The sequence below is a fragment of the Corythoichthys intestinalis genome, chromosome 10 (genome assembly GCF_030265065.1).
Source record: "Corythoichthys intestinalis isolate RoL2023-P3 chromosome 10, ASM3026506v1, whole genome shotgun sequence".
Classification (NCBI taxonomy): domain Eukaryota; kingdom Metazoa; phylum Chordata; class Actinopteri; order Syngnathiformes; family Syngnathidae; genus Corythoichthys; species Corythoichthys intestinalis.
This window is the reverse complement of record NC_080404.1, coordinates 36171310-36186274: the sequence shown is the minus strand read 5'-3', so window position 1 is coordinate 36186274 and position 14965 is coordinate 36171310. Positions and strand designations below refer to the sequence as shown.

The 14965-nt window shown below is 37.2% G+C and overlaps 1 protein-coding gene across 6 annotated transcripts in view; it reads left to right on the top strand.

Moving 5' to 3' along the window:
• The window catches only part of LOC130922690 (potassium voltage-gated channel subfamily H member 1-like), a 112263-nt gene that overhangs the window by 77489 nt on the left and 19809 nt on the right, over positions 1–14965 (top strand). For all 6 annotated transcript variants that reach the window (XM_057847606.1, XM_057847605.1, XM_057847604.1 and 3 more), the window contains one exon: positions 14717–14916. In XM_057847606.1, coding sequence (XP_057703589.1) covers positions 14717–14916 — 200 coding nt within the window. The remainder of the gene's footprint in view (positions 1–14716; positions 14917–14965) is intronic.

Sequence of the window (14965 nt, the reverse complement as noted above, 5' to 3'; positions counted from 1 at the left end):
GCAGAATACTGTCTGAGCGGGACATGTGCGTTAGTTGCGTCAAATATTTTAACGTGATTAATTTAAAAAATTAATTACCGCGCGTTAACGCGATAATTTTGACAGCCCTAAAATAGACACTTGTTCTGATATCCTCTCATTAAATCATAAATACATTAAAAAAAAATCAAGAAATCATTTGAGATGTAAAAATACCTAAAGTAATCTCTAAATATTCACCTGTTGTGTATAAAAAGGCAAAAGGTGGACTTCAAAAAAATGTCATGAGATACATTTACCACAGGGTTATATTTATTTTTCTTTGGAAGAAAAATAGCTCGATGTAAAACACTCATTAAGGAAAAAAAATACAAACGTTTTAATTGTCTATACTGTAAAAGAAACCATACAACCCTTATAAAAATTAAATAGAAATATTGAGTGGCGAGCACGATCAAGAGTTCACTTCCTGTGTGGAGTTCGCATGTTCTCCTCGTGCCTGGGTTATCTCTGGGTACGCCACTTTTCTCCCACATTCCAAAAACATGCATAGTAGGCTGGTTGACCAAAATTGTTCTTACACTGCAGGCCAAAAGTTTTTGGCACCTCTGCAATTCTGTCAGATAATGCTCAATTTCTCCAAGAAAATGATTGCAATTACAAATGCTTTGGTAGTAATATCATCATTTATTTTGCTTGCAACGACAAAACTCAAAAGAGAATGAAAAAAAAAATCATTATCATTTTACACAAAACTCCAAAAATGGGCACCCTCAGCCTAATACTTGGTAGCACAACCTTTAGACAAAATAATTGCAAACAACTGCTTCCGTATCCATCAATGAGATTCTTACAATGCTCTGCTGGAATTTTAGACCATTCTTCTTTGGCCAACTGCTCCAGGTCTCTGAGATTTGAAGGGTGCCTTCTCCAAACTTCCATTTTCAGATCGCTCCACAGGTGTTCTATGGGATTCAGGTCTGGACTAATTGCTGGCCACTTTAGAAGTCTACAGTGCTTTGTCTCAAACCATTTCCTAGTGCTTTTTGAAGTGTGTTTTGGGTCATTGTCCTGCTGAAAGACCCATGACCTTTGAGGGAGACCCAGCTTTCTTACACTGGGCCCTACATTATGCTGCAAAATTTGTTGGTAGTCTTCAGACTTCATAATGCCATGCACACGGTCAAGTAGCCCAGTGTCAGTGGCAGCAAAACAAGCCCAAAACAGCAGGGAACCTCCGCCATGTTTGACTGTGGGGACCTTGTTCTTTTCTTTGAAGGCCTCGTTTTTTTCCCTGTAAACTCTCTGTTGATGCCTTTTCCCAAAAAGCTCTACTTTTGTCTCATCTGACCAGAGAACATTCTTCCAAAACGTTTTTGGCTTTCTCAGATAAGTTTTGGCAGACTCCAGCGTGGCTTTTTATGTCTCTGGGTCAGAAGTGGGGTCTTCCTGGGTATCCTGCCATAGAGATAGCATTATTTTGCATCCTAGAAAAAAAATCCTAAATTAAGACAAAAATGAATTAAACAAATATAGTCATTGTGGTACCAAAATTAATGTTATTAAAATTTTAACAACAATATTCACAAATGATAAATGTTTCAAAACGCCCCACCGTAACCATGAAATTATTTGAAATACCGGTAACACTTTACAATAAGGGCCCCTTAATTAACATTAGTTAATGCATTTCTAGACAATAACTAATGTTTAAGTAACATTACAATAATTAATATAATTGCTTATCTAACATTTATTAATATATTAATTAACATGAGTTAATGGATTAGCTAATGCATTACTTAATGCATTAGGTAATGCTTAGTTAATGCATAACCAGACAGTAACTAATGGTTTGGTAAAATTAAAAAAAAAATATAGGCCTATATAGGGCTAGGGTTAGGGTCTAGGGTTTGTTTAGTTGTTTAGTAAACTTAGCATTTATAATTTCTTAGTTAAGGGACACACGTGCTACACTTTACAATAATGGTCCAAAAAACATTCAATAATGGTTAATTAAGGTTAAGTAATACTTATGAGGTACGTTCACGTGAAATAATACCATACTTAGGTTAGGTTAGCAGCACCCGAGGACTCACAAAGCAATGTTTCGCATTTTAAAATAACAATCACTTAGTAGTACCAGTATACATTAATAACCATTTATTTATGCACTAATGTATATGTGAATTAATGTTAAGTAATGTATTATATATATATTATAACCTAACCTTACTTATCATAAGTATTACTTAACCTTAATTAACCATTACTGAATGTTTTTTGGACCCTTATAGTAAAGTGTAGCACACGTATCCCTTAACTAAGAAATTATAAATGCTTAAGTTCCCCCCTCTTAACCTTTATTAACCATTAGTGAATGCTTTTTTGGACCCTTATTGTAAAGTGTAGCACATGAGTCCCTTAACTAAGAAATTCTAAATTCTAAAGTTAACAAACCCGAACCCTAAACCCTAACCCTATATAGGCCTATATATTTTTTTAATTTTACCAAAAGTATCAGTTACTGTCTGGTTATGCGTTGACTAATGCATTAACTAATGCATTAACTCATGTTAATTAATATATTAATAACTGTTAGATAAGCAGTTATATTAGTTATTGTAATGTTACTTAAACATTAGTTATCCTCTTAGAATGCATTAACTAATGCAATAACTCATTTTAATTAATATATTAATACTTGGGCTGTCAAACGATTAAAATTTTTAATCGAGTTAATTACAGCTTAAAAATACTTTAATCGTAATTAATTGCAATTAATCGCAATTCAAACCATCATAAAATATGCCATATTTTTCTGTAAATTAAATATATATTCTGTAAAATAAATTGTTGGAATGGAAAGATAAGACACAAGATGGATATATACATTCAACATACGGTACATAAGGACTGTTGTGGGCATTTCACTGTACTGTCATTTAAATCTGTCAATGCTGTCCTCACTCCGAAGCGTCTACTTTTTCCAAAGCTAGACAGCTAGTGAACGACGCCTTAATAATCAGACTTCTTCCTTTTTCATCTGATTTATTAATAAAATGGCCTCAAACCATTGTCCTCTTTAGACCGTCGTAAAACTACAAAAAAAAAAGTACACAAGCATTGCATTAGCAACTACGTTAGCTTAGCACGCTATACAGGTTCACTAAACATAAACAAAAAGCATCTCATACAAAAAATATAACATTTCGCTTACTAACATAATATGTACATTCTTTACAACAACCATACTTATGGACAAATCTTGTCCAAGGATCATATAAGCACAACATTACAACGTAGGCGACAGCCCAAGACGTCGTGCAGCCATATTGAACTGGCAAGAAAACAATAAACCATGTCGCAAAGCGACCACAAGAGTTCGCTGTTAGACAGCACAAAAAGCCTTGCTGTAAAACTTACCAAAAGGCAGAATACTGTCTGAGCGGGACATGTGCGTTAATTGCGTCAAATATTTTAACGTGATTAATTTAAAAAATTAATTACCGCCCGTTAACGCGATAATTTTGACAGCCCTAATTAATACATGTTAGATAAGGGTTTAAATGAATTATTGTCATGTTACTTAAACATGAGTTATTGTCTATAAATGCATGAACTAATATTAATTAAGGGACCCTTATTGTAAAGTGTTACCGAAATGCCTTTGCATAATATTGCTAAAAAATGTCCAGAATTAGGTTTTAAGCACTTTAAAAGAACAATGAAGTCTATATGTCTTTAAATGAGATATCGGGTTACTGCAAAAAAAATGTTTTGACCTCAACTGCTTTCCTTTCAGATATTTACTGTGCATAAATAACTAAACAAAAATACATAGTTCAGTACTAAACTACAGTGGTACCTCGACATACGATCGCTTCGACACACGAATTTTTTGACATCCAACGCAAAATTTGACACCCTCGAAATACGATGATTTATGACAGCGCCGCAGTTTCTTTGTTTTCCCGCAAGACGGACGCACTGCGGATTTTCTTGAGAGAAATCAAAATGGGTTAGAAAGTTAGTTCAGGTGGTGAAAAAAGGAAAAAGCTGAGGCTTACCATTGAAATGAAGATGGAAATGATAGAAAAATATGAGCGTGGTGCACGCCTCTGTGAACTGGCTCGAAAATACGGCCATAAAATGTCTACGATCTCGATGGTCCTCCCCTGACCTCCGTTCACCAGTTTTTATAAGTTAAGGTGACATATATTATTGTGGTAACATCGCCGGCGTCGTCAGGTTTTTAATAATTTGTTTCAGAACTTGTGTAACACAATATGTCTACTGTCTACCGCAGCTGAACATGAAAGGTGAAAGTAAAAAGACCTCTCTCACTCTGTCAAGTCAGCCACGTGGTGCGTTCAGGCACACCACGGAAAACACACCGCCAAATTACAACCTGATTCGTTACATTATTACAGATATTATAAATATTAGAATTATATTATTATTCCATTTTTTTTTTTTCATAATTTGATTTGTTCAGTGTAATTGCTATTTGCAATCGTACCAGCAGCATTTATTAAGTGATTCAGTGTAGTTTTTCGGGCTGTGGAACGAATTCATGGAATTAAAATTAGGGCTGTCATATGATTACAATTTTTAATCGAGTTAATCACAGCTTAAAAATTAATTAATCGTAATTAATCGCAATTCAAAACATCTATAAAATATGCCATATTTTTCTGTGAATTATTGTTGGAATGGAAAGATAAGACACAAGACGGTTATATACATTCAACATACTATACATAAGTACTGCATTTGTTTATCATAACAATAAATCAACAAGATGGCATTAACATTAACATTCTGTTAAAGCGATCCATGTATAGAAAGACTTGTAGTTCTTAAAAGATAAATGTTAGTACAAGTTATAGAAATGTCATATTAAAACCCCTCTTAATGTTTTCGTTTTAATAAAATTTGTAAAATTTTCAATCAAAAAATAAACTAGTAGCTCACCATTGTTGATGTCAATAATTACCAATTGCTCATGGCGCTGAAACCCATAAAATCAGTCACACCCATGCGCCAGCAGAGGGCGAAAAAACACCAAAAAACACAAGTAACAAGTGGACATGGCACTGTGCTGTCATTTTAATCTGTTTGAGCGGAGCATGTGCGTTAATTGCGTCAAATATTTTAACGTGATTAATTAAAAAATCAATTACCGCCCGTCAAGGCGATAATTTTGACAGCCCTAATTATAATGTGTTTTTGTGGGAAAATCCTGCTCGACATACAACCATTTCGACTTACAAACAAGGTCCCAGAACGAATTAACTTTGTATGTAGAGGTACCACTATACTTTTGTTGGGGAAACTTAAAAGTGAAGCATGTGTTCTTTTGAGTCTTTAAACCTTTTGTCTTCTTTCCTCAAGACATGATCTTACATTTATGACTTATTTGCTACTATTGAGAGCGATAGACGTCAATCTATATTGATTGGGTGCGCTGGCAGTGATCATTCGCTGCCAGACCTCTCAGTCAAAATCATTTGGCCGAACATCGCCTTCACTGGCAGCCAATGAGAAGCATGCTTTTACACAATGTATAGCCCATTCTTTTTTTCTCCCCGTCTTTCTCTTTTTTGGGGGAAGGGGAACTTTTTTTTCAGCAACTCAGCAGAGGAGGTGAACCAGAAAAAAGTCCTCTGCACACTTGTCGACCGGCAAAATATTTCATTGCCGTTTTAAGTGAAATCAGCCCATTAAAGCGCCATTACAAAAAGAAGAAGGCCTCCGGTCTCACGAGGATGCGCGTATAGATGCAATTTGACTTGTCGTCCGTTTGCGCTTGGCTATGAAATATGGATGCCCTGATACTGTTCTATTTTTAACGCCAGCTCTGGATACCGGTGCTGCCAGCAGAAGATCACAGTGCGAAGAGAGGATTGGATGGGGTGGGGGCTTGGTTGAGGTTTGCTATGCATATGTCTTGTTGCCGTAGCAACCCATGGCTTGGGGCTGACAACTAACTGTCTTTTAAGTACCATCAAACAGTTCGCTAGATCCCTGTTGTTACCTACGCCTTCCCGAGAAGTCGCAGCCTGTAAACCTGATGTTGTCTTTGTTTTTTGGTATGTTGAGAATGCTCTGGGGTTCATGTGACACACCGCCACCAAACACAACAAAACTTGTTCTTTTTCAAAGAACTATTTTGGATAGTAAGCCCTCTGTTTTGTTGTATTGTATTCAAGTTGTGTTTAAAAATTTTAAGTCATTGGATACCGTTAATGATGACCAACTGAGAGGGCTGGCAGTGAATTGTCAATGGCGATGAATGAGGGGGGCAAAAAAACAATTCTTTTTTTACACTGTACTGTAATTATGACTTTCATTCCATTAGAATGATGATGTGATTGTTGTTACTTTGACAATTATACTGGTCGACCCAAAAAATTGTTGCGTTGATGCAAACATTTTGTTCTGATGTAATTTTGACATTTTTATGCAATGCAAATTGATAGCAAAGCATCATTTTTTAACAAGATGTGGATAATGATAGCATATAAAATAGTCCAAAACTGATAATAGAGTGGGGCAAATAAGTATTTAGTCAACCACTAATTGTGCAAGTTCTCCCACTTGAAAATATTAGAGAGGCCTGTAATCGTCAACATGGGTTAACCTCAACCATGAGAGACAGAATGTGGGAAAAAAAACAGAAAATCACATTGTTTGATTTTTAACGAATTTATTTGCAGGTCATGGTGGAAAATAAGTATTTGGTCTATACCAAAAGTTCATCTCAATACTTTTTTGGCAATAACGGAGGCCAAACGTTCTCTATAACTCTTCACAAGCTTTTCACATACTGTTGCTAGTATTTTGGCCCAGTCCTCCATCCAGATCTCCTCTAGAGCAATGATGTTTTGGGGCTGTCGTTGGGCAATACGGACTTCCAACTCCCTCCTCACCCGTGGCGTCAAAATGATAACAAGAACGGGGAGCAAAAATCCCAGAACCACACGGGGGGACCTAATGAATGACCTACAGAGAGCACAGTAACAAAGGCTACTATCAGTAACACAATGTGCCTCCAGGGAATCAAATCCTGCACTGCCAGACGTGTCCCCCTGCTTAAGAAAGTACACGTCCAGGCCCGTCTGCGGTTCGCTAGAGAGCAATTGGATGATCCAGAAGAGGACTGGAAGAATGTTTTATGGTCAGATGAAACCAAAATAGAACTTTTTGCTAGAAACACAGGTTCTCGTATTTGGAGGAGAAAGAATACTGAATTGCATCTGAAGAACACCATACCCACTGTGAAGCATGGCGGTGGAAACATCATGCTTTGGGGCTGTTTTTCTGCAAAGAGACCAGGACGACTGATCTGTGTAAAGAAAAGAACGAATGGGGCCATGTATCGAGATATTTTGAGTGAAAATCCCCTTCCATCAGTAAGGGCATTGAAGCTGAGACGTGGCTGGGTCTTTCAGCATGACAATGATCCCAAACACACAGCCAGGGCAACAAAGGAGTGGCTTCGTAAGAAGCATTTCAAGGTCCTGAAGTGGCCTAGCCAGTCTCCAGATCTCAACCCCATAGAAAATCTGTGGAGGGAGTTGAAAGTCCGTGTTGCCCAACGACACCCCCCAAAACATCACTGCTCTAGAGGAGATCTGCATGGAACAATGGGCCAAAATACCAGCAACAGTGTGTGAAAAGCTTGTGAAGAGTTACAGAAAACGTTTGGCCTCCGTTATAGCCAACAAAGGGTACATAACAAAGTATTGAGATGAACTTTTGGTATTGACCAAATACTTATTTTCCACCATAATTTGCAAATAAATTCTTTAAAAATCAAACAATGATATTTTCTGTTTTTTTTCCCCACATTCTGTCTCTCATGGTTGAGGTTTAACCATGTTGAGAATTACAGGCCTCTCTAATATTTTCAAGTGGGAGAACTTGCACAATTAGTGGTTGACTAAATACTTGTTTGCCCCACTGTATATAGCAAAATAATACCTATTTTTATTTGTTCTTATATATTTTTCTTTATAATATATTAAAAAATATGTATTTTATTGGTTAACTCATTGGCTGCTATTGACCGTTACAGATGTCCAATCTATTTTGACTAGGAAGTGCCAGCCTACGCAGTTAAAAGAATTTGGATGTTTATTACCATCAATGTCATTGAAACATAATCTTACTGTGGACTTAACATCTATTGCTGTCAGCGACAGCCAAAGAGTTCCAAGAAAGAAAGTAAGAAAAGAAAAAAAAGCAAAAGCTATTCTTTTACTTGACTTTTAATCTTAAAGCTGATTCGTTTGGACGAGCAAGAGGGTTACAAACGCCTCCTTTTGTCTACTCAATGTCAGATCACACGCTTGAGCGTCTGAGCCCCTCCTCGGGGGAGGTTGGAGCACTTTTTAATTAGCGATATTGTGTTGCTGGCACTTTTGATTGCTTGCCACAACGTCGACCAACACAACACAGGTTACTGTCATCAGCATCTGAGGATAATTGAAATGTGCGGCTGGCATGTCTCCTCGCCGACCCGTGCCCAAGAAGGCTAATTAGGACCTCCTCGCACACATGCACTCATGCGCACGCCGGCTGCTTTGATCCAAACGCACATGCAGATGCCAGCCAGCTGTTTGAGTCGACTTCAACAATTTGACTGAGATGCGCGCTCGCATCTTCATTTCATTTTTCACCAACTGACCCGAGGGTAAAAAAAAAAAAAAATCTGACATAAATGTCAAAATGTTTAACCCACCTGTTATGTCAGATTGACCTGGTTTGAAAATGAGAGGATGGCGTTCATCCTGAGCTAGTAGGAATTTGGAAAAATGGGGAAACATTTGGAGTATGAACTTATTCACTGCCTTAGACAGCGATAGTCGTCCAATTCATTTGGAGTGTAGGGAATGTAGTGGACATCTATCGCTTTTAATTAGTGTTGCACCGATACCATTTTTTGTCCCCGATACCAATACCTGGCTGTGCAGTACCGGCTGAGAACAAGTATATATACACACACACATATATATATATATATATATATATATATATATATATATATATATATATATATATATATATATATATGTATATATATATATATTAGGGCTGTCAAACGATTAAAATTTTTTAATCGAGTTAATTACAGCTTAAAAATTAATTAATCGTAATTAATCGCAACTCAAACCATCTATAAAATATGCCATATTTTTCTGTAAATTATACATATATTCTGTAAAATAAATTGTTGGAATGGAAAGATAAGACACAAGATGGATATATACATTCAACATACGGTACATAAGGACTGTAGAGGGCATTTCACTCTACTGTCATTTAAATCTGTCTATGCTGTCCTCACTCCGAAGCGTCTACTTTTTCCAAAGCTAGACAGCTAGTGAACAACGCCTTAATAATAAGACTTCTTCCTTTTTCATCTGATTTATTAATAAAATGGCCTCAAACCATTGTCCTCTTTAGACCGTCGTAAAACTACAAAAAAAAAAGTACACAAGCATTGCATTAGCAACAACGTTAGCTTAGCACGCTATACAGGTTCACTAAACATAAACAAAAAGCGTCTCATACAAAAAATATAACATTTCGCTTACTAACATAATATGCACATTCTTTACAACAACCATACTTACGGACAAATCTTGTCCAAGTATCATATAAGCACAACATTACAACGTGGGCGTCAGCCCGAGACGTCGTGCAACCATATTGAACTGTCAGTGTTAAGAAAACAATAAACCATGTCGCAAAGCGACCACAAGAGTACGCTGTTGGACAGCACAAAAAGCCTTGCTGTAAAACTTACCAAAAGGCAGAATACTGTCTGAGCGGGACATGTGCGTTAATTGCGTCAAATATTTTAACGTGATTAATTTCAAAAAATTAATTACCGCGCGTTAACGCGCTAATTTTGACAGCCCTAATATATATATATATATATATACACACACACAGTGGGTAGAACAAGTATTTGATACACTGCCAATGGGTTTTCCCATTGACAGTGTATCAAATACTTGTTCTCCCCACTGTATATATATATTTATTTATGGCGGAAAACACAGACAAGACTGAAAAAGCAGATTCTGCTCTTGCACTCCTTTTTAAAAGAAACTGCTGTATTTTAGGCCAAAACAACTGCTGTGTTTGATAGAACAATATGTTTATATGCTGCCATAGCAGATTCATAGAAAACTAAGCCTCCGAACTATTTTTAATTAGTCCGTTTTACCCTGAAAACCTCCGTTTACAGACGTCGCGCAACCGCTTTTGTTTGAACCTAGAGTGTTTTCTGCCATATATATATGGCGCCATATATATATGGCGGAAAATACTCAGGTGACTTGAAGTTCCGCACTGAGACCCCCAATTTGGCCAAATTTCAAAATTGTCCAATATGCATGTGTGATACATCACTGGAAAGCTTAAAATCTCAATTTTCTGAGGGAATAAAAATTTTGGACAGGAGGGCATTTAAAAAAAAAAAAAAAAAAAAAAAAAAGTTAAACAGCAAAACCCTAACTGGAGGCGAGAGCACACGAGACCAGAATTAAAGACGCCACGATTTTAATGAGATATTATCGCGTACATACCATGTTTTGATCCAAAAACTCGATGTAGCATGTATCACCGAGTGTCAAAACACACCTGTGAATGGCCACAGCCGGATTTTTTTTTTATTGTATGGGTGAAACATGGTGTTATATGTTGTGATATGATGTTTTCCGCCATATATATATATATGGCGCCATATATATACAGTATATGGTGGAAAACACTCAGGTGACTTGAAGTTCCGCTCTGCGACCCTCAATTTGGCCAAATTTCAAAATTGTCCAATATTCATGTGTGATACATCATTGGAAAGCTTAAAATCTCAATTTTCTGAGGGAAGAAAAATTATGACGACAAGGGCTTTTAAAAAAAACAGCAAAACCCTAACTAGAAGTGAGAGCACGCGAGAGCATAATTAAAGACGCTATAATTTTAATGAGATATTATCGCGGACTTACCTCTTTTCGATCCAAAAACTCCATGTAGCATGTATCACCGAGTGCCAAGACACAGCTGTGAATAGCCACAGGCGGATTTTTGGGGGATTATATGGGTGAAACATGGTCATATAACAAGGGTCGCGATGCAGAAATCGCAGACATCAAGGAGTAATCGAGATTTTCATTTTGATATATTTACCCTTTTAAACATTTTTTTTTCAATTTTTCTTTGTTCGAATCAATTATTTATCATCTAAAATATTGAGGAAAATGCGACAGTTACGAAAAAAAAAATACAATTAAGCGATAGTTATGAGGTAAAGATCCGTGACTTTTTTACAGACGCCAATTTTTTCATTGTGACGTTATTTGTTTAAAGTTTAAAAAAGTTTAAAATATGCGAGTGAATAGTTTTTTTTTAAGTGTTTTTTAAAAAAAAAAAATTTTAAACAAAATATTAGACATCAATTAATGATTCTAAGCTAAAAATGACAGACATTTTGAATAATAAATACGATAACTTACCTTCTTTTTATGGCTAGGTTGAAACAAAAGCGGTTGCGCGACATCTGTAAACGGGGGTTTCCAGGGTAAAACGGACAAATTAAAAATAGCTTGGGGGCTTAATGCGCCATGAATCTGCTACGGCAGCATATAGACATTGTTCTATGAAACACAACAGTTCTTTTGGCTTAAAATACAGCAGTTTATTTTACAGAGGGGTGCAAGAGCAGAAACTGCTTTTTCAGTCTTGTGTTTTATATATATATATATATATATATATATATATATATATATATATATATATATATATATATATATTAGTGTTGCACCGATACCATTTTTTGGCCCCGATACCGATATCTGGCTGTGCAGTATCGGCCCATACTGATACCATACCGATACCATCCCGATTATATATATATATATATATATATATATATATATTTTTTTTTTTTATTATTATTTTTTTTTTCCCCCAAAGAGCTACATAATTGGATGTGAAATCATTGCTATCAAGGCTTTGTCAGGCTGTTGCTTACCTTTGCAAAATAGGAAAAAGTACACTAAACCCTAGTAGACAATAGTTGAATAAACCTTCCGCTCTCAAAGGCCAAAATAGTGCTAAATTTGTGAAATTAATAAAACATGTATAATACTAGCCCAACAGTAAGAAAGTAAAAATAAATTCATAATAATAAACTCTGAATGAACGGAATAAACTTTTTTAAACCTCTCAAAGTCCAAACAGTGCAACTTTCATGAAATTATTGTCACATTCTGCTGCTGGTTAGATTGTGTTTTGTTGCTGGGCGTGGGGGCGTGGCACTTGAATCCAATGCAGGCTCATCAACGCAGCATTTAAGCACGGGTGATCTCAGAGAATGCTGGCGAGATATTTGCCTTGCTGATCGCTATTTGACATCTGGCACAATAATCTCGCTACATTTGCTTGTTATGCCCCTGCATTGGGTTTTTCTGTTAGTGCGCTGCTCTCGTTTGTAACCGCTGCCTATCGTCTTAGTTTGTCCGTCGACCTGCTGTCACGGACTCCTTTTGTTATTTCTACTGTCCCGCGATCGCGTGTTATTTTTTGTTTGCAATCATTAAACCCTTTTATGTATCCCCCGCTTGTTGTCTGCTTCGAGGTTCAACCTTGTTTCCGCATTTGCGGACGCTAACAATTATAAGTAATAATAATTGACCACAGCATCCCGTCTCTCCTTTTTTTCGGGAGGTGGGAGTCCCTTATTTCTATTTTTGAAAGGTGGCAACAATACTTTGGAAACACTTCCCAAATTACTGCGGCATTTCTTTCAGTAAAAGACAATAAAAGTAAAGTAGACGAAGTGAACTGACCAGAGATTGTTGCTCCGGTCCAGCGGCCTTCTTCCCCTGGATAGCAGTCCTGCTCTTGCAGGCTCAAACTCGTTGTGTTTGTTCACGTTTCGTCTTCAAATGTTTTATCAAGTTCGAGGTATTGAAACTGGCCGATTTAACTCCACATCTCCAAACTTTCAGGCCGCAAATCTTGCATGCAGCCATTGATTTTAATCGACGGGATTTCTATTTGGAAATATTTTCCGATCGCCGCCATATTTCCTGGTTTGTTTTTCGTCCATATGAAAAAGCCCCCTTTTGATTGGTCAGGAGTGGCTATTGGCCCGCTCTCATTGGTCTGGAGCAGGCCAATAGCGATAGCTGCTTGGTGTTCACGTGTCATCACACAACACAGAGACAGAGTGCAGTGAGCGCCAGGAGGAGAAAAAGGCTGTGGTCAAATGTTATAATAATGGACCGGTAAATGGTTTCGGCGCCGTCTTTGTTGGTACTCGCCGATACCGATACCACCATTTCGGGCCGGATCGGCGCCCCCTGCCGATACTAGTATCGGTATCGGTGCATCTTTTATATATATATATATATATATATATATACATATATATATATATATATATATATATGTATATATATATATATATATATATATATATACTGTATATACAAAGTGAATCCAGTACAACGTTTTATTGCATACCTGGTATGGGTGACAATAGTTACCTTTGACTCTCAAAGGCCAAAATAGTGCTAAATTGTTGAATTAATAAATATTTTTAAACCCTAAATTCTGGCTCTCAAAGGCCAAACAGGGGAACTTTCATGAAATTATAAGTAATAACAATTGACCACAGCATCCTGTCTCTCTTCTAGCTTCCCTGTCTGTGCGCCAGCAGCGATACACACACTTAGCCACTTAGCTTAGCTTACTTCAACAGCACTTTTGATTCAAATGACTGCGGCATTTCTTTCAGCAAAAGACAAAGTAAAGTAGAGGAAGTGAGCTGACCTTTCTCTTGGTAGCAGTTGCTGCTGTCGTAGCCTCAAACGCTTTGTGTTCGTTCACGTTTCGTCGTCAAATGTTTTATCAGGTTCGAGGTATTGAAACTGGCCGATTTAACTCCACTCTAGAAACTTTCAGGCCGCAAATCTTGCATGCAGTTATTGTTCTCGATGGAGATAATAAGCTGAAATATTTCCAGACCGCCGACATTTTCCTCTCGTAGTTTGTTTTTCCTACATATGAAAAAGCTGCTACGGCATTGGTTAAGAGCGGCTATTGGCCCGCTCTCATTGGTCTGGAGCAGGGCAATAGCGATAGCTGCTTGGCATGCAAAGTAATCACGTATCATCACACAACAGTGATAGATAGATTTATTAACAGACTCAATGTAAAAATCACAACAACACAACACGAGCAAGAAATTAAAAAGAAAAATAATAAAAATAATAAAACAATAACAAGTGGGTCTCCTAGCGACTCGCTTTTAAACCGTGACAAGTAGCGTGTAAAGCAGTCAGGTACAACACAATAAATGGTATCGGCACCCTCTTTGTCTCGCCAATACCACCATTTTGGGCCGGATCCCTCCCTGCCTACCTACTGGTATTCGTGCATCTTTACTTTTAATGACACCAAAATATGATTATTCACTGCTAGGCTTCCCAGTTAAAATGGATCGGACATCTATCTACGTAAATGTCAATCAATGAGTTGGTGTGTGTTGAAACGATCCAACCATGTTGTCTTTAATGCTTAAATGCCATCAAATATAACATTGCCATGCTAACAATTATCACTGATAGTGTTTTAAATCTCTGAAAGTAACGGATATTTAAACACTTATGAGTTTACTGATACAATTTTGCCAATTTCTTTATGTTTCCTGCAGCTCTCCTGTACGCCACCATCTTCGGTAACGTGACCACCATCTTCCAGCAGATGTACGCCAACACCAACCGCTACCACGAGATGCTCAACAGTGTACGCGACTTCCTCAAGCTTTACCAGGTGCCCAAGGGCTTGAGTGAGCGAGTGATGGACTACATCGCTTCCACCTGGTCCATGTCGCGGGGCATTGACACGGAAAAGGTACACTTGGACTCTTTAGGATTTAGAGGTTTGTCAATTATTTCTCCAT